Source organism: Erinaceus europaeus, chromosome 12 (assembly GCF_950295315.1).
Source record: "Erinaceus europaeus chromosome 12, mEriEur2.1, whole genome shotgun sequence".
In the NCBI taxonomy this organism is placed as follows: domain Eukaryota; kingdom Metazoa; phylum Chordata; class Mammalia; order Eulipotyphla; family Erinaceidae; genus Erinaceus; species Erinaceus europaeus.
The window spans coordinates 53,256,735-53,277,663 of record NC_080173.1 but is presented as its reverse complement, the minus strand read 5'-3'; the positions used below and the strand labels follow the sequence as shown (position 1 = coordinate 53,277,663).

The following is a 20,929-nucleotide window of genomic DNA, read 5'->3' as shown; positions in this document are numbered from 1 at the left end:
TCATATGAATTTGTAAGGAGGTGGGGTAATTAAGTATGGGGGGAAAAAAAGTGAGAGAGAAACTATTTGGAAAAGAAGAATAATGGCTAATTCCAGTTTGGGAACTTCAGCAAGTTGTGGGCCAGGGGGCCCAAGTGGGAGGTGGCCTTTACTCAGAGTGTGTGCCAAGTCCAACAGCATGAACTGATGATGATGCCAATGATTTTGCCTTTCCAGAAAACCCCTCCCTGCCCCGAGAGTACTACTTCCACAGCCGAAGCTCTGAGAAGAGGGAGCCACACATCTCCTCACTCCTCCTCTTGCAGAGTTCTCGCAGCCATGATGTTTCTCTGAAGGACTTATTGGTGGTTGCCACTCCAGCCCGACTGGATCCGAGGCCTGGCAGGAGCCATATAGGTACTATGAGGAACCTGTGTACACAGGATCAGAAAACATGCAGTCACTGCTTGTTCTCTGGTCAAAAAGGACGTGAGAGGAGCTAGGTAGGTCCACATCTATTCTCTGAATGTGCCTAGCAGGTACTGTATTTATATATGTGTCCCCTCCTCCCCCAACATGGAATGTTGAGTAGGTAAGAAGCTAGATGGACTGATAAAGACATACAGGTAAGAGAACAACTGAGACCTCAATCAAAATGTGACCTCCATACAATGGGCAATGTATAGTTCTGCTATGACTGATTTGTTCCCCAGTGCTGTAAGTGCACTTTCTTTTCCACTGATGGATAAAATATAGACAATTATAAATGCCAGTCACAGAAGTAGGACCACCTCAATGATAAGGAGGTGCTGTTCATGCTTCTCACACTGTGCCAGCTGGCCTAAGGGGTCCAGGCTATTTATCCCCAAAGTTGGGCCTGGAATGAAGTATACTGAGGAGTACAGAACAAGAGAACAGTAAATCCAGAGAAGACTTGCCTTTTGAGAGACAAACTTGGCGGGGCTGGGCGGTGGTACACCAGGTTAAGCACACATAGTATGAAGTGCAAGGACCTGCAAAAGGGTAAGGGTTCGAGTCCCAGGCTCACTACCTGTAGAGGGGACATTTCACAGGTGGTGAAGCAAGTCTGCAGGTGTCTATCTTTCTTTCTCTTTCTCCCCTTTCAATTTCTCCCTTTCCTATCTGGTAAAATGAAAAAAAAAAAAAGGCCACTAGGAGCTATGGATTTGTGGTGCTGTGGCACCAAGACCCAGCAATAACCCTGGAGGCAGAAGAGAGAGACAGAGAGATAGACTAGCTTAGATTCCACTGTGTGAAAAGATCAATAACAAGCAGTCTTGGGAGTCGTGCGGTAGCGCAATGAGTTAAGTGCACGTGGTGCAAAGCACAAGGACTGGTGTAAGGATCCCAGTTCGAGCCCTTGGCTCCCCACCTGCAGGGAAGTCGCTTCACAAGTGGTGAAGCAGGTCTGCAGGTGTCTTTCTCTCTCCCTCTCTGTCTTCCCTTCCTCTCTCCATTTCTCTCTGTCCTATCCAACAACAAAGACAGACAACAATAATAACTACAACAATAAAACTAAGGCAACAAAAAGGGGATAAATAAATAAATAAAAACAAGCAGTCTTTTGTTAGAACTTCAGGGCTCTGAAAGAAGATAGTATGTGAAAACCTAGGAAGACTACAGCCTAGTATTGTGTGTAGTAGAAAGATTTGGGGCAGGGATAGAGAGCATAATGATTATGTAAAGAAACTCATGCCATGATAGCTAGCCCATGTCTACAACCTTACGGGAACTGTGGTGGACTGCAGTGGGGAGACTGAAAATTCAGAACTCTGGTGGTGGGAATGGTGTGTATTTAAACCCCTGTTGACATGTAACTTTGTAAAATAAAATAATTAAAAAAAAAACAACTCTCATGCCTGAGGCTCTGAAGTCCCAGGTTCAATCCCCCACACTACCATAAACCAGAGCTAATCAGTACTCTGGTAAAATAATAATAATAATAATAAATAAACAGGGATTTTACATGTAGCAAAAGGTTATGTACCCTTTTTTAGTAACTTTTAAAAAATTATATTTATTTATTTTCCTTTTTGTTGCCCTTGTTGTTTTATTGATATCGTCATTGTTAGGACAGAGAGAAATGGAGCGAGGAGGGTAAGAGAAAGATAGATATCTGCAGACCTGCTTCATCACCTGTGAAGCAACTCCCCCTATAGGTGGGGAGCCAGGGATTCAAAACGGGATCTTTAAGTCGGTCCTTGCGCTTTGCGCCACGTGCACTTAACCCACTACGCTACCGCCCGACTCCTGTACCTTTTATTTATTTATTCATGAGAAAGATAGGAGAGAAAAAAAAAACCAGACATCACTCTGGTACATGGACTGCTGGGATTCAAACCCAGGACCTCATAGTTTAGAATCACTATCCACTACGCCACCTCACGGACCACAAAGGCTATGCACTTTAACCATCTTCCTCACTCCTTCTTCTTCTAGCTTGCCTTCCTCACTCCTGCAGGTGTCTATCTTTCTCTCCTCCTCTCTGTCTTCCCCTCCTCTCTCGATTTCTCTCTGTCCTATCCAACAACAATGACAGCAATAACAACAACAATAACAACAACAACAATGACGACAAGGGCAACAAAAGGGAATAAATAAATATATTTTTAAATAAATAAATAAATAAATAAAACTCTCTGATCCTTCTGGAATTCAAACCCGCCTCCAGTTCATAACATCTTCAATTCATAATGTTCCAATACTAAAATCTTAAGTCAACCTAGAATTATTTTTTGCTACTTATGTTCCTTTTTTATTATTATTGCTGTAGTTATTATTGTTGTCATCATTGTTGGATAGGACAGAGAGAAATGGAGAGAGGAGGGTAAGACAGAGGAGGGAGAGAAAGATAGACACTGCAGACCTGCTTCACCGCCTGTGAAGCGACTCCCCTGCAGGTGGGGAGCCAGAGGCTCGAACCGGGATCCTTACGCTGGTCCTTGCTCTTTGCGCCACCTGCACTTAATCCGCTGCGCTACCGCCCGACTCCCACTTATGTTCCTTTTTAAAAAGAAGTTAAATAGCATGCCACAATAAAAGCATACTCACAAGAACTTTAAATAATGTTACAGTGATCAGAAACCACACACAGAGAAAATGGGAGATAATTAGATAATTGTATTGAGAAGATATAATAAAAAAGCTTTCTGTTTGAACAGCATCGCATATGCCAGAGTAATACTCTGGTTTGTGCTCTCTCTCCCTCTCTATCTTGTGTTAATAAATAAAAAATCGGGAGACGGGCAGTAGTGCAGCGGGTTAAGTGCAGGTGGCACAAGGACCCATATAAAGATCCTGGTTCGAGCCCCCGGCTCCCCCCCTGCAGGGGAGTCGCTTCACACGTGGTGAAACAGGTCTGAAGGTGTCTTTCTTTGCCCCTCTCTGTCTTCCCCTCCTCTCTCCATTTCTCTCTGTCCTATCCAACAGTGACGGCATCAATAGCAACAAGAATAACTACAACAATAAAACAAGGGCAACAAAAGGGAATAAATAAATAAATTTAAAAATCAAATAAAATTTAAAAAATAGGTTCAAGCCCCTGTGTCTCCACCTAGGCTGTCTGTATGTGTGAGTGTGTGTGTGTGTGTGTGGGGGGGGGAATCTTCATTAGTAATGAAGCAGTGCTGCAGGTGTCTTTCTTTCTCCCTCTATAGCTCCCCACCCACTAATAAAAAAATTTTTTTTAATAAAATAAAATAAAATATATATTTTTTTACCAGAACACTGCTTAGTTCTGGCTTATGGTGGTGCTGGGGATTGAACCTGGGACCTCAGAGCCTCAAGCTTGAAAGGCTTTTTGCATAACCATTAGGCTGTCTCCCCAGCCCCATAAATAAAAAAGTCTTTAAAATATTTATTTTATCTATTTATTTATTCATTCATTCATAAGCAGGAGAGAGAGAAAGAAAGAGAAAGAGAGAGAGAGAGAGAGAGAAAACACCAGAGCTTGGCACTTTCAATGCTAACAAACTTGGGACCTGATGCTTAAGTGTACAAAACTTCCTGTACCATGAGATCTCAAACTATTGAAGCCATACTATGTTTCTTTCAGATAGCATTTTAAAATGTTAATCTTCAGTTATAACTGAGGGTATCATAAGTGGCTTTTAAAAATATTTTTAATATTTATTTTATTTATTCCCTTTTGTTGTGCTTGTTGTTTTGTTGTAGTTATTGTTGTTATTGATGTCATTGTTGTTGGATAGGACAGAGAAATGGAGAGAGAGGGGAAGACAGGGGGAGAGAAAGAGAGACACCTGCAGACCTGTTTCACCACTTGGGAAGCGACTCCCTTGCAGATGGGGAGCCAGGGGCTTGAACCGGGATCCTTATGCCAGTCCTTGTGCTTTGTGCCACCTGCGCTTAACCTGCTGCACTACTGCCCGACTCCCCAAAAATAGCTTTTTTAGTGAAGGCACTTCTTTTTTATATATATACTTCTAAAAATTATTTATTTATTCCCTTTTGTTGCCCTTGTTGTTTTATTGTTGTAATTTATGTCGTCGTCGTTGTTGGATAGGACAGAGAGAAATGGAGAGAAGAGGGGAAGACAGAGAGGGGGAGAGAAAGATAGACACCTGCAGACCTGCTTCACTGTTTGTGAGGTGACTCCCCCTGCAGGTGGGAATCTGGGATCTCGAACCGGGATCCTTAGGCTGGTCCTTATGCTTTGTGCCACTTGTGCTTAGCCTGCTACACTACCACCCAACTCCCGTGAAGGTACTTCTGCAGGTAGCAGAGATGGCCAAGACTAGCCAGACCCTTGTAGAGTACTATGTGGGGTCACCAGAGCTCAGAACTGGCCCCTCTCCTTTTAGGAGACTTTCTGAATTTTGACTTCTAAAACTTTCTCTCCAAGCTAATCATACCACAAAAAAGGCAAACTTTGGAGGGGAAAAGAGTCTAGGGCGGGAGAGATAGCATAATTGTTTTATTTTTATTTTTTTTTTATTTTTAAATTTTTTATTTAAGAAAGGATTAGTGAACAAAAGCATAAGGTAGGAGGGGTACAACTCCACACAATTCCCACCACCCAATCCCCATAACCCACCCCCTCCCATGGTAGCTTTCCCATTCTCTATCCCTCTGGGAGCATGGACCCAGGGTCGTTGAGGGTTGCAGAAGGTAGAAGGTCTGGTTTCTGTAATTGCTTCCCCGCTGAACATGGGCGTTGACTGGTCGGTCCATACCCCCAGTCTGCCTCTCTCTTTCCCTAGTAGGGTGTGTCTCTGGGGAAGCTGAGCTCCAGGACACATTGGTGGGGTCTTCAATCCAGGGAAGCCTAGCCAGCATCCTGGTGGCATCTGGAACCTGGTGATTGAAAAGAGAGTTAACATATGAAGCCAAACAATTTGTTGAGCAATCATGGATCCCAAGCTTGGAATAGTGGAGAGGAAGTGTTAGGGAGGTACTCACTGCAAACTCTAGTGTAATCCTGCTTTCAGGTATATATTTTGCAGTAGTTTATGGATACGTGTGCACATAAGCTCTCTCTCACAGAAACTGGTGTATATCTAGGTTATGGGACTTTGTTAGAAAGTGAACTACCTGAGATGAAATTAGAGTGTACTATTAAAGGAAAGGTCTCACCCGAGTAATGAAGCTGAAGGGTTGTCATTCCACATGTGAAGTCTCTGGATACAGTCTGAGGTGAAGCATGTTGAGATGGCAATCGTTGCTTTGGTTAGGTTGTGATCGGCGGATGCAATATTATTTGGTTTGGATTGGGAGATGCATACGGGAAAGTGGGCCCTATCCAAGGGTGCCAGGACTGGGGGAAGTAGGGGCTCTATAGTGAAGATGTGAGGTTCCTGCTGTCTTAGGGTTCAAAAAGACAATCAATAGTTAATATTATTATCACATTATTTGTTAATTGGGTTAACTTTGAAAAGTCCCTTTGTTATGGTTTGCTGTACAGTACCCAGTATCTTGTATATAGCTGTGCTATTGGAAGCTTCTAATCTACTTGGTCTAGGCTTTTGAGAGAGTCTGCATATCAAATAACTAGCCTATATATTAAAAAGATTCAGTTTGTCTTTTGAGAAACTTTGAGACATACAATTGATTTCCCCCTCTCATATTAATTAACTACTGATTTATATGTCTACATTTTGTTAGGAGTGTACATAAACACCATTCCCACCACCAAAGGACTGTGACCCATCCCTCCCGCCCACTCCCACCCCCCACTGGCCCAGGAAACTACATGTCTACCCCTCACCACTGGGTTTTTACTTTGGTGCCCTACTTAGCATAATTGTTATGTAAAAAAGATTCATGCCTGAGGCTCCAAGGTCCCAGGTTCAGTCTTTTGCAACACCAATAGTCAGAGCTGAGCTGTGCTCTGGTCTCTCTGTAGCTTTCGCTCTCATTAAAATAAAACAAATAAATATGTATTTTTAAAGTCTAATGATATGTAGCAGAACACACCTTTTTTTTTTAAGATTTTATGTATTTATTAATGAAGAAGGTAGGAGGAGAGAGAAAGAACCAGACATCACTCTAGCACATGTGCTGCCAGGGATCAAACTCAGGACCTCATGCTTGAGAGTCCAAAGCTTTATTACTGCACCACCTCCTGGACCATGAGAACTAACCTTTTATCAACTCATTGATTTACAAACAGAGTAGGATGTGTTATGAGAATAAGTTTGTATAACAAGTAATAGTTGGAGGAAAGGGAAGTACAGAATGTCCAAAATATGAATAAGGTATCATATATATGGATATATTATATATATGGAATATATATGGATATATTCACACATCAGTTCCTCAGGTTGATGCTGTGAAGTTGGAAAGGTAGACATGATTCATTCCTAATTTGCAAATGAGAACCAAGGTTTGGGGGACATTAATGGCTTGCTCAGTTTCATATCAGTGATGTACTCAGGTCAGATAGCCCAATGGTTCTTTTTCTAACTAAGGCTTAGAAAGAATAAGTAGCTTGCCCTAGAGCGTGAAGATGAGGAGAGCTCCAAGGTCTGTGTCCTTAACCACTGCCACATACTACTTATGTATGTGTAGCTTGACTACTCTCAAATTATTCTTAACAGTTGTTTAAGACTGCAGGAGGGAGTTGGGCGGTAGTGCAGTAGGTTAAGCGCAGGTGGTGCAAAGTGCAAGGACAGGCGTAAGGATCCTGGTTCGAGCCCCTGGCTCCCCACCTGCAGGGGAGTCACTTCACAGGCGGTGAAGCAAGTCTGCAGGTGTCTATCTTTCTCTCCTCCTCTCTGTCTTCCCCTCCTCTCTCCATTTCTTTCTGTCCTATCCAACAACGACAACAATAATAACTACAACAATAAAACAACGAGGGTAACAAAAGGGAATAAGTAAATATTAAAAAAAAAAAAAAACCACTGCAGGAAGGTGGTCTGGGAGGTGGCGCAGTGGTAAAGCTTTGGACTCTCAAGCATGAGGTCCCGAGTTTGATTCCCGGTAGCACATGTGCCAGACTGATGTCTGGTTCTTTCTCTCTCCTCTTATCTTTCTCATAAATAAATAAAATCTTAAAAAAAATAGACTGCAGGAATATAAATGTTGTATAGGTAAATAGTTTCCAATTGTGGGTGTTAATCAACTGAACAGCTTCTTGACTACTAGGTAGGAATGGTGATATGAATTAATTGGTTTTAATATCCTAGAGGCTATTTTAAAGGGAAACCTAAAAAAAATCTTTTCTTTCTCCCCAGAATCAGACTGGATCTCTGCCATTTCTCATTCTACATCTCCTACTCCCAGGAAATGATTTTCACTTCCTTCTGTGTATGCAGTGCCCATGGAGTCAACTGACAGTTTTATTTCCTTATATAAATATCTTAGTGTTATAACTACTTCCCATTAGCACCACTGGAGACCAAAAGCCATGCCTTTGAGCCCTCCCTGTTAGCTTATAGTGCTATTGGACCATGATTTCTGCTGTGTTGATTGGTGCTGTCCCAGAACATAATGACTATGTTCTCAGTGACATTCCTATGGGCCCCTCACATCTAGAAAATTCCCTTACATAGAGCAATGTCAGGGAAGGAGTGTTTTAGAGAAGAATTCACAATTTCCAGGAGCCTAAGCCTTCAGTCTACCAAAAAGCCTGTGTCAGTTGGGCTTCAGCTCCAAAGGTAAGACATGGCCAAGCATGGCAGAGAACTCAGCCTGAGTAAGGAAACTGGAACAGTTGTAGCCTTACAGGTATAGACCAGACTTTATTCCAACTAAATCACTTAGTGCCCACACATTTTTCCTGCTATCTCCCTTAAAAGTACAACTCAACCTCACTAGTGAAAACAGAAGTGAGGCAAGAGTACCCCATTGCAGGCATTTCTTTCATCAACATACAGAAACAAAACATCTTACTTTCAAGTGTACATTAATAAAATAAATTGTTATGTTCAATACCCGGATGAGGAATCTGATTTAACATAAGAATCAGAAGGGAAGATAGGAAAGAGAGTGACCCTTTTATTGTATTGAAAGAGCTCCAACTCCATTGAAATTGTACCAGGACTCTTAGAATTTTTTTTTAGATGAATGATCCACAGTGACCTCTGCCCTCCTTACTAAAAGCCTGGATCCTTAAGTAGTCTTTTTTTTTGGGGGGGATGCAGGGGGGAGATGGACACTGGAGCCATCTTTCTGCCCAGTATCAAGCCTGGCATATGTCACACTGCCAGTTCATTCTCCACCCTCTCCAGGAGAATCTAAGATTTTTGCCTCATCTGTTCGTCCTGAGTTAGACCCCTAGCTTTGGTGGAGGAGTGATGGGTAGGTATAGAAGGGTGGACTACAAAGCCAAACATAGCACAATGTTTCGTGAAGCTTTGCCTTATGGTTTCTCAACGGAATGAATTTCTTATTTTATTTATTTGAGATAGAAAATGAGAGGACTTGAGAGAGAGGAGGAGGAGACATGGAGAGAGAAATAGACACCTGCAGCACTACTCTGCCACTTCTGAAGCTTCAGTTCTATAGGTGGGAACCAGGGGCTTGAACTGGATCCTTGTACATAGTAACATGTGGGCTCTGCTGGATGCACTGCCACCTGGCTTCAAATGAATTTCTAGTCTCAGGGATGTCAGGACATTCCAGGACAGTTGAAGCCTATAGTACCCCTCAAGAAAATGATACTAATTGTCTAAGATACTGAATGGAGAAGTTAAATTCCAGTCACTTATGTTCAGTTGGAAAGCACAACACACACACACACACACACACACACACACACTTTCATCTTCACCTAGGCCTTGTTTTCCAGGATTTCTAGTATAGGCTACTTTTTAGTATGTCAGTGTTCACTTGGGTTGCAAGAGATAGCCCTGGCTTCCACAAACAGACTAGTAAAAACTTAATCATAACCTTAGTGCCCCCTTCTTCCTCTGCCTTTTCCTAATGCCATTCAGAAAGCTCAAAATTGACTGACTCCGGGCCTGTATTCCCATTATTACTATAGGTTCCAACATGATCATAGCCTGGCCTAAAAAGAATATAAAATTTGCTGAACTGGGCCTTCATAGAAGCTATACATCTCCCCACCCCTTTTTTATCCCAAGCCACCAGCCCCAACCAGTCAAAGTTCCTGTAATTAAGTAGTTAGCAAAGAAAGGGAGACAGAGAGAAAGAAACAAGGAGAGAGGAAGGGAGAAAGAACGGAAGAAATCTGGTAGTGGATGACAAAATGGATGTCTGGAAAAGTGAGAGATGAAAAATTGGGAGAGTGGTTAGGACATTTCTCAGGTGACCCAGGTTAGAAAAACATTGTGGAGGGCAGAGGGTAGATAGCATAATGGTTATGCAAAGTGACTCTCATGCCTTAGGCTCCAAAGCCCCAGGTTCAATCCCCCCACCATAAGCCAGAGCTGAACAGTACTCTGGTAAAAAAAAAAAAAAAAAAAGAAGAAGAAGAAAAAAGAAAAACATTGTAGAGCTGGGATAACAGGAATTGATGGAAGAAGGAAAAAATGGAATAATCAGGATGGTTTACAAGAACTGAGTCTTGGGGCAGGGGTTGATAGCATAATGGTTAGGCAAAGAGATTCTTCAGCATCACCATAAGCCAGAGTTGAGCAGTGCTTTAGTAAAACAAACAAAACAACAAAACAAAAATCTGAGTCTCAAATGGCCCAGGAGATGGCGCAGTGGATAAAGTTTAGGACCCTCAAGCATTGGCCGGGCTTTGACTCCTGGCACTCATATACTAGAGTGATGCTCTGGTTCTCTCTCTCTCTATCTTTCCCATAAGATCAATAAATCAAGCAATAATAATAATAATGATAATAATAGAATTGAATGTTTAATGGGAAATAGGAGCATTTCAGGGGGCCAGGCGGTAGCACACCGGGTTAAGTGCACGTAGTATTAAGTGCAAGGACCAGCGAAAGGATCCAGGTTCAAGCCCCCAGCTCCCCACCTGCAGGGGAGTCACTTGACAAGCAGTGAAGCAAGTCTGCAGGTGTCTTTCTCTCCCTTTCCCTATATTCCCTCCCCTTTCAGTTTCTATCTGTACTATCCAATAAAATGGAAAAAATTACCACCCAGAAGCAGTGGATTCATAGTGATGACAGCCTCAGTGATAATCCTGAAGGCAAAAAAAAAAGGGGGGGGAGTGGACGGTAGCACAGCCAGTTAAGTGCACTTGGCGCGAAGCACAAGGACCAGCATAAGGATCCCAGTTTGAGCCCCTCCCCCACCCGCTCCCCAACTGCAGGAGGAGTCGCTTCACAGGTGGTGAAGCAGGTCTGCAGGTTTCTCCCCTCTCCCCTCTGTCTTCCCCTCCTCTCTAGATTTCTCTCTGTCCTATCCAACAACAGCAGCAGCAATAATAACAACAAAGGCAACAAAATGGGGAAAATGGCCTCCAGGAGAAGTGAATTAGTAGTGCAGGCACTGAGTCCCAATCATAACCCTGGAGAAAAAAGAAAGAAAATAAAACAGGAGCATTGGGAGAGGAGTTTTGGGTAGATGAAAATGTGTTTCATAGAGGAAATGGATGAGTTCCTATCATCAGAGAGATTAAAAACTGGAGGAGGGGTTAAATCATGACACACTTGGTAAAACACACGTTACCATGCACAAGGGCCCAGGTTCAAGCCCCCAGTCCACACCTGCAGGAGGAAGGCATCATGAATGATGAAACAGTGCTACAGGTATATATATATATGTATCTCCCCTTCCCTCTCAGTTTCTTTTTGTCTCTGTCCAAAAGATAAATAAAATGAAAATATTTAAAAATAATAATAAATAATAAAACTGGAGGAAAAGATCACAAATACAAAAGTAATTTTCTTTAATATTGAGCTACTGGGGGTCTAGAGATAGTTCACTTGGTAGAAAGCACACTTTACCATGGGCCTAGGTTTAAGTACCCAGCACCACATAGGAGCATCATGCAAAGGGGAAGTTTCATGAATGGTGCTTAGTATTGTAGTGTCTCTTCTTTCGCCTTTCCTCTCTATCTGGAAAGAAGAAAAAAGGACTGCTTTATTAAATATGATCAACTTGGATCATACAGGTTGCCCTGGCTTCAGGCTCAGAACTATCTAGACAGCTTATAATAAGACATGTGTTTCCCCCTACCTCAAATTAGTTAATGTAGAGTGTGTGTGTGTGTGTGTGTGTGTGTGTGTGTGTGTGTGTGTGTGTGTTTGGGGGGAGGGGTGTTTAGGAAGCTCCCATAGATGATTCTGATGCATAACTATGATTGAGAAAATCACCCTATACTGGCCTGTAACCCATCTCAGATCTTAAAAGGATGATTTTAGGACTGTGTAGACAGCATAATGGTTATACAAATGACTTTCATGCCTGAGGCTCCAAGGTCCCAGATTCAGTTCCCAGCACCACCATGAGCCAGAGCAGAGCAGTGTTCTGGTTTTAAAAAAAGGACTTTAGATTTTACTTTTCCTTTCACCGTAGTTCAAGGAGTGCCTGACAAGTCAGGCAGATTGTCATCTGGTACAAATGTGTCTCTCACATATACATACACACACACACACACCACGCAGGCTGATTGCATGAGCTGAATATAATCATTCATGACCTTGTCTTTACAACTGGCTTGTCACTTAGCTTAATTACAGCACACAGTGGTATTCAACTCAAGGAATTTAAAAAAGCAATAAAATGAATTTTGCAAATTGTTAGGAAGGCAATGAAGGCCTTGGAACTTCAATTTACTAAGCATTGCTTTCAATTATTTTGCATTCTCCAGCCATGACTCTTAAGTTACTAACGAGCAGCCTGGGGAGGGCAGGCAATCTATGTATCACATGGCAGAATTTCATGTCTCTTGAGTGCACATTGTGTGCTGGGGAGGTGACTAGAGGCCATGGGAGGGGACATGTGTTCTGATCTGTGTGTTTTTCCCATCAAGTTTTCAAGGTTTGCTTATTTATTTATTTATTTATTTTTACCAAAGCACTGCTCAGCTCTGGCTTAATAGTGGTGTTGAGGATTGAGCCTGAAACCTCAGAATCTCAAGCATGAAAGGTTTTTTGTTTGCTTTTTCCATAACCATTATGCTGTCTCTCCTACCCCCATCAGGCACTTTTAACAACATGCTTTTGTCATGCCACTCTCAGACTGTGGACTCTGACTCATCTAGGGTGACCTTTAGGAAGGAACCCCCTTCCCTTTTAGTCTCTAGTAATCTATGGATACTATCCCCAGAAAGTACAAGGAAAGAAATGTGGGAAAGTGAGGCAAGTCCTTTAAATATATGGGAATGCTGCCTGGTTTCTCTCTGTGTCCACCTTCTTTTCCTGGTTTTTTTCCTGATGTGTCTGTTTGTTTTGCCTGTTGGGATCTTGCACATGCTCAATTCTACTTACCTTTTAATTTTTGATTAAAATCAGTTTCATGAAACTTGCCCCTAATGTTGTGCATGATGTTCCCTTGGGGTGTCAAGGGCTTTACCCAGGGTCCTCATACAGTAAATGGGCTATCTCACAACCTTTCTGGTTCCTTTTAATTCTTCAGTATGTGCTTCTTGGCCACCCTGCTCTACCAAGCACAGGAGTCTTAAGAATGATAATAGAGGGAGCCGGGCGGTAGTGCAACAGGTTAAGCACACATGGCGCAAAGCGCAAGAAACTGCGTGATCCCGGTTCGAGCCCCCATCTCCCTACTTGCAGGGGGGTTGCTTCACAATTGGTGAAGCAGATCTACAGGTGTCTATCTCTCTCTCCCCCTCCTCTCTCCATTTCTCTCTGTCCTATCTAACGATGACATCAATAACAATCACTACAACAATAAAAAACAAGGGAAAATTAAAAAAAAGAAGAATGATAAAGATAGGTGTCCCAGCCCGTCCGCCCGGGAGAGCAGCAGAAGCACAGCAGGCTGTGCCCTAACAGGTCCCTCTTGCCACTAGCAACACTGATCGTCTTGATGATTAGGGAAGAATTCCAGCTGCCTCACCAGTCATGCCAGGTGGGAGAGCAAACCGCAAAATCCTGTTGGCAAACCCAGCAGGGCCATCACACTCTGGCCAAAGCAAACAAGGTCTAAAGCCAGCTCTCTGCAGTGGACTCTTCTCCTTGAATCTGGCAGCGGTTGGGACTGAGTCAGCTAAACTGTGTCAGGACATCAAATAGCCATGATTCATAGCTCAGATTCATCCCATGGCTAGGGCCCAAGCTGGATCTCTACTTTTCTTCTCATAGTTCCCTTTCAATCTGACACAGGTCGACATCAAGCCAATAATGATAGGCACCAGTACTTGCATTAGGCTGTTTATTTTTCACAGCAGTTCTGTGAGTCCCATTTTATAGATGAGAAAACTGAGAGCCACCAAACACTTGGTTGCTGGACTCCTGACTCAGTGTCTGATACACTTCTCATTCACTTCACCCTTTTATTGCTGCACTCCAAATTCTCTTTGTCAGTTCTCACAGTCCCACAAGGGCAGAGCTCCAACAGCCTAAACAGGACTTAAATTATTATTTATTTTTCCCTTGTTGTAGCCAAAAAGCAGAGGCTCAGAGAAGGGGGAGGGATTTTTTTTTCTTTGTTTTTTGTTTTGTTTTGTTTTAAACCAGAAAACAACTAATGAACTCCTGAGCCTTTACACATTTTTCAGCTATTTTGGATATTTTAACAGTGACCTCTTCCTTTTATTTAAATATGAAAAAAGTTAGGACCTCAGGCTTGCATGTTACAACTTGGTTGTGTTTGTTTAATTGTAACCTAAGGATAGACTCCACCCCACCCTGCATCTTGCCCCCTAATTGGTATCTCTAGGGGCTATTATACCTAGGAAAATTCATATCCCTTGATTGTTGCTGGGACATTTATATATTCATGAAGAGATACACAATAGTTCTAGTCTTATCTGATGAAGGGGCTGGACTACTTCTAGAAGAAAAGCCAGCTAGCTGCTGTGGTAGTTGTTCCCTTTTGTTCCCATGCCCCAGCTGGTTTCCTGATTATTCGAAATTTTGAGAAATTATTCTCCAGTGTGCCTGTTTGAAAGAAGGGAAAACTAGGAGAAGGGAAGAGCAGCTTGGATCCAATGAAAGTCCATTTCCCCTAGCTTTGCTTCTGGGGACCTTTCCTGAGAAATGGCGATGGTTGGAGAAAGGGCACAGGAAAATTGAGGTGCGGGGGCATGACTGGAGCATTTTCTCCAATCTCTGTCTCTGGAGAGAAGACTAAGAAAGTAGAGAAGGTGGAAGTTGGGCGGTAGCACAGCGGGTTAAGCACAGGTGGTGCAAAGCGCAAGCGCTTAAGGATCCCGTGGCTCCCCACTTGGAGGGGGAGTTTCTTCACAGGCAGTGAAGCAGATCTGCAGGTGTCTATCTTTCTCCCCCCCCCCCTTTCTGTCTTCCCCTCCTCTCTCCATTTCTCTCTGTCCTATCCCAACAACAATGACATCAGTAACAACAACAATAAAACAACAAGGGCAACAAAAAGAAATAAACTATTAAGAAGAAGAAGAAGAAGGAGAAGGAGAAGGAGGAGAAGGAGAAGGAGAAGGAGAAGGAGAAGGAGAAGGAGAAGGAGAAGGAGAAGGAGAAGGAGAAAGTAGAGAAGGGATGCTAGGAGTCTCCAGGGAAGAGTGAGGCCATTGTGGGGGTTGGTTTGAAGAGGCTGCTAGAGATATTGTAGGGGTCTAGGGGAGGTGCATCTGGATGAGTGTGTCTAGGATTTGGGAATGTAACCCATGGAAAGGAAAATCGGTCTCTTCCCCTCCATGCCCATATTGCTGTTCCAAGAAGCCCAATGAATTCGGTGGGGCCTGAGTCTACTGTTATACCCTGCGCACTCCACACCGGCTCTCCTACCTAGGCACATAACAGCTTCTGTGCTGAGACCAGTCACTCCAGTACCCCAAGAGGATGACAGGGCTCTCTCCTGGCAAGTAGCAAGATGTTCGTCCCAGCAGGGGACAAGTGAAGCATCAGCTGGCGTGGAAGAACTGAGGTCAGAGGAGCTATGCTGGGGTTGGAGGTTAGGGAAGCAAGTTTTCATACTCCTGCAATTTGTAGTAACAAAAACCACGAGGAGCATAGATCTTATGATCAAATCACATAAACATTGTCTGGAGGCATTTCATCAGATTAATCTCCCCACACCTTTGAAATTATTAGTAGTTTCTTGGTACACAGTAAGTGCCCAGTCCACAGCAGAAGGGGGGAGAGTGTTACTAAGCACTTCCCTCTCTCATTCTTCTCCCCTCTTCCCTCAGAGGCACCCACTCAGGTCTCTGGAGGCTGCAGAAGTGCAGGGGGGTAGGGGTGGGGGCTTAAATTGACTTTTGATGGCAAAGACTTAAGAATAAACACCATAGTCAACAAAATAGCTCACTTAGATAGTAGGCCTGCTTTGCCAGGCACAAGACTGAAGTTTGAGTCAGGCTCCTTGTGTTTAGCTTTGAAATAAATGGCATGTTGGAAATACAGGTTGTATAAGTTCCATGCACTAACCAATTGTGCCACTGGAGCTCTGGGAAACACGGGTTGTTGGGAATATGTCTACCCAAATTAGCTAGAAGTTCATGTGTCCCATCTTCTGTGAGCACTCATGCTGTGGAATGCTGTCACCTGGATGCCAGAAAAAAGAGAACTGAGTGCCCTTCCATCTCTCTTTCCCACCCCTTTTTGCTTGCCTCCCTTTACCTACCCCACCCTCCTCCCTCCACTTCAGAGTACTGGGGAAGAGAGTAGAGCTGTGTGTGACTTTGACTCACTTCTCAGTCATTCTAGTCCTTTGGCTGGGATTGGGCAAGAGACACATAGCAAAGGGTTTCTCTGTGACTATGGCCTTTGGGGCTTTGGCAAGGTCCAGAGCAGAGAAAATGGAGGCTGGTGGGACATTTATGAGGTCACTAGATGCTGTGTCCTGATGTGCTATGTCTCTGCATTGATTTGATTCCAACATCAACCCTATTACTAATAGTAACAGGAAGAGACTGCACCCAGGGAGATAAGACACTTGCTGGGGCCAGTCTCCAGTGTGGAGTGGAATCCTGGTTTGTGCTGTAGCTGTTCTTGACCCTCAGGTTCCTCTGCTTGTCCCTAGGCTAATGAATGGCTTTGAACTGGAGTAGAGTAAGCATGCTCCACGTCATACTCCATATTTAAAATGATAGCCAAAGTACTCATGTCCTTAGTACTCAAGTCCCTTCCCAAAGAGTGAGGATTTCCACTCTTGTCCTGCATGAAGACATAGCCCTTCAAAGATGCTATGGGATAGGTGTACTTCAATTGATTCTGACCAAATAAAGACTCTGTTGGTACCTCCCAGCCCTTTCTTGCTCCCACCATCTCCCAATTTCCCCAGTCTTCTTATTTCCCTTTTGTTGCCCTTGGTTTTCTTTTATTGTTGTAGTTATTATTATTGTTGTTATTGATCATTGTTAGATAGGACAGAGAGAAATGGAGAGAGGAGGGGAAGACAGAGAAAGAGAGAGAAAGATAGACACCTGCAGACCTGCTTCACCGCTACAAGCAACTCCCCTGCAGGTGGGGAGTTGGGGCTCCAACTGGGATCCTTAGTGTCCTTAACTTGCTGCGCTACCTCCCTCCCCAGTCTTTTTTTATCTTCTATTTTCATTTCTTTTCTCCCCCTGCCCCTGGAACTTATCTGAGATGACTTTTACACACCCACACCACACCACACCACACCACACCACACCACACCACACCACACCACACCACACCACACCACACCACACCACGCTAAGAAAGAAACCACAGCAAGAAAAATTCTTCCAATGCTGTGAAAGTCAGGTTCAAACCTGGGTAGGGCATATGGCAAAGCAAGCGCACTATCCAGGTGAACTATCTCACCAGCCCTCACCGAGGCTTTTCTGAGGTCAGAGGGAACACCTGGATTAGACAACTGGGCTGTCCTCAAGGAAGTGGATTCCAGGTTGGAGAGAGAAAGAGGATTTCAGAGCCCCCTCCCTCCTCTCAGCCTCCCTGGGCTCTTCCCCGCCCCCCTCGTCCCCCGCCTTTCCCGTCCCACCAGTTTCCAGAGTGCGAGGATGTTTACCTTCCCCAGACCAGGACGCTTCGGAGGTCAGGAGCCGGATTCAAGGCTGAGAGGCACCTGCGCCTGTCCCCACCCTGCCTGTAGCACCACCGACTGTCAGAAAGGGGCTCCCAACTTGGAGACCCTCCTCTCTCGGCCAATAAACACCTGGGCACCTCCCCCTAAGGCCCGCCAAACCCCACCCTTCCTCCCTCCCTCAAGCCGGCGGTCAGACTAGATGTCGCTGAAACAGCGAGGACTCGGAGGTGTCTCCTAGTGTATCTGCCAAGGAGATTAATCATGCAGAGTAGCCCCAATCTCACCCCTAATTCTAATTTATTTTATTTTATCTTATTTTATTTTTAAACCAGAGCACTGCTCAGCTCTGGATTATGGTGGTGCTGGGGATTGAACCTGGGACTTTAGAATCTCAGGCATGAAAATCTTTTTTTCATAACCATCATGCTCCCTTCCCTGCCACAATTCGAATTTTCTTGACCTATCTGAAGCTTCCCTCGCGGTAGGACCGGAGATATCAGCACCAAACCCCACCCCCGCGGAGTCCTCATTTTGGGGGAACAACCAGGAGGCAGAGGAATCCCGATAAATTACATTGCCCTCCTCTCCCCCACCTCGCTAAGGACTAGGGGGTCCAAAGGGTTTGGAAGTGAATCCCTCAACGCAGGGAAGAAAATCAATGGCAGCGCTCCCTCTTTCTCCTCCTCCCCCTCGGTGGTCCCCGGTTAGATCCTGGAGGCCGCTCCCTCCCTGCCCGCCCCCCCCCCCACACACACACTCACATACACTTGCAGCCCCTCCTCACTCACCGCGCTGAGTGCGGCCCCTCGGCCCGGGCCTGACCCGGTCGCACTGATAAGCCAGCAGACGGCCAAACATCGTTAACTTCTTTGCCTTTCTGGATTCTCTAGCTGTCCTTCCCCCGACCCCAGGCTGAAGGGCTGTCTCCACAGTGCTTTTGTACTTCTCCCTGAGGCTGGACAAAAGGGGGGGGGCACTTGTCTGTCCCTGAACTTCGTATTTCCGGAGAGGGCAGTCAAAATCTAGAGAGAAAAAGAGAGAGAGAGACAGGACGGACAGAGAGAGACAGAGAGGGAGCGAAGCTGATATCAGAGCATGTCCACACAGATTTCAAAAACTGGAGTTTGTGGTCTGGGGCACAGTGGACAAAGCATTGGACTCTTAAGCATGAAGTCCTGAGTTCAATCCCCAGCAGTACATGTATCAGAGTAATGCTCTGGTTCTCTTTCTCTCTTCTCCTCCTATCTCTCCCATTAATAAATAAAATCTACATATATATCAAAAACTGAGGCTCAAAAATCCCTCTTCTCTCAGTTCAACCTAGAATATGGGAGGAAGGAGAAGTATCAGTTTGTCCACTGAGACTGCATTACCATATTATGTTCTCAGTTTCTTATTTCCTTCTGCTTTTATTTATTTATTTTTACCAGAACACTGCTCAGCTCTGGCTTCCAGTGGTGCTGAGGCATCAGAACCTGGGAGCTCAGAACTTCAAGTGTGAAAGTTGTTTTCCATAACCATTATGCTGTCTCCCCAGGCCTCCACCTGCTTTTTAAAACTACACACACACACACACACACACACACACACAGCTGATAGGGCAGTGCCTACACCAAAACAAGGGGTTGCTTGGAAACATCAGGGTGATGGTGATCTTCTCTTGGTATCAAGGGATATGGACAAAGCCTGTGTGGGTCCCACCCCAGGTTCAAAGACCATCTGTCCAGGGTGGAGGAACTCTTTTTACAAAGCTAGTCATTCTTCCTGCAGCTGTTTGCTTCAGCACCCCCCAACACACACACACACACACACACACACACACACACACTGCTCTCAAATCCTTTCCTAGTCCTCTTCTTTCAAGAAATAGAAGATACCTGCAAAAACAAAACAAAACAGACAAACAAAAGAACCAACCAACCGACAGTGTAGGGGCAGTCTCTGTTCATAGAATCAGGTTGTGGCATAGGGTAGCAATGGGGGGGGAGGATACCTCCCTTTCTGGACAGGATTGATGTCCTGACCCCAACTGTGTAATTCACATTAATTCAAGCAATTATTTGGATACATTGGAACATCTTCTCATCTAAAACAAAAGCAACAGTGGGAACAAAAAGCTTGAATCATTTTGGTTAGAAATCAGGCAGGAGGACTGAGGGTAGATAGCATGATGGTTATGCAAACAGACTCTCATGCCTGAGGCTCCAGAGTCCCAGGTTCAATCTCCTGCATGACCATAAGCCAGAGCTGAACAGTGCTCTGATTAATAAAACAATAATAAAAAAAAAAGAAATCAGGTGGGAGTTAAAGTCCATTAGGTCTTTTCTAGGAGAGAGGTTTTTAGACCCTCAAAAGTCATTTTATGCACAATAAAAATATTAAAAGATTGATTTACCAAACCCATGAATCAATCCAACCATTATTTTAAATTCATTTTACTTATTATTGTTATTATTATTATTACCAGAACACTGCTCAGCTCTGGCTTATGGTGGTTGGGGAATTGAACCCAGGACCTCACGAGAGTCTGTCTACATAATCATTATACTGTCTCCCCCACCCCATTTTTACTTATTGGTAAGAAGAGAGAAAGAGAAAAGACCAAGAGAATCTTACTGACATATGCAACACCAGGGATTGAACTCAGGACCTAATGCTTGAGGATCCAACGTTTATCCACTGTGCCACCTCCCACATTGAATATTCAGCAATTTTTAGTAGCAAAGCCATGAGGAGCTCATGTTAATTAACATAAACACTGCCTGGAGACATTTCATCAGATTAAACTCCTCACAACTTCAAAATTGTTAGCAAGTTCTTGGAGCACAATAAGTGCTCAGTAAATGCAAGTGATGTTCTCTCCTCCCTGCACAGATCTGACTCTTGTGACAGAATAATTGCAGTGCAGTATTTTTTTTTTCCTACAGGGTTATTGCTGGGGTTCAGTGCCTGCACTACAAATCCACTGCTCCTGGAGACCTTTCTTCATTTTATTGGATAGGACAAAGAGAAATTGAGAGGGGAAGGCGAGATAAGATAGACACCTGCAGACCTGCTTCACTACTTGCGAAGTCATCTCCCTGCAGGTGGGGAGCCAGAGCTCAAACCAGGGTCCTTGCACAGGTCCTTTCACTTCACATTATGTGTGCTTAACCTGGGGTGTGCCATAGCTTGCCTCCCCTGCAGTGCAGTGATTTTAATTTGACTTTCTTCTAATGATTTGCCCTTCCCTTGACCCTCCCCCACCCCCAGTTTCTAGACTAACATAAATGGGTACAAGCCAATACTATTTGCCAAAGAATTACTGAAAGTGGTGGTGAGAATGAAGGACTGAAGAATAACACACAGGGGAGCCGGGCAGTAGTGCAGCAGGTTAAGCACACATGGCACAAAGCTCAAGGACGGGGTAAAGATCCTGGCTGGA

At 44.1% G+C, this 20,929-nt stretch overlaps 1 protein-coding gene and 1 long non-coding RNA gene across 4 annotated transcripts in view; one reads left to right on the top strand and one right to left on the bottom strand.

Moving 5' to 3' along the window:
* The window catches only part of TTLL6 (tubulin tyrosine ligase like 6), a 65,552-nt gene extending 57,161 nt beyond the window's left edge, over positions 1-8,391 (top strand). For 2 of the 3 annotated variants that reach the window (XM_060203661.1, XM_060203659.1), the window contains exons 13-14: positions 217-482; positions 7,695-7,783. In XM_060203661.1, coding sequence (XP_060059644.1) covers positions 217-482 — 266 coding nt within the window. In that variant the 3' untranslated portion in view covers positions 7,695-7,783. Of the gene's footprint in view, positions 1-216; positions 483-7,694 lie in introns of all 3 variants that reach the window. The other variant, XM_060203660.1, reaches the window with a different exon arrangement.
* On the bottom strand, positions 366-17,571 carry LOC132541952 (uncharacterized). The gene is made up of 3 exons (XR_009553063.1): positions 17,488-17,571; positions 15,918-16,034; positions 366-410 (listed from the first exon to the last, which is right to left on the bottom strand). It is a non-coding gene; the product is annotated as an uncharacterized LOC132541952 (long non-coding RNA).
* Between the last annotated feature and the right edge of the window lie 3,358 nt (positions 17,572-20,929).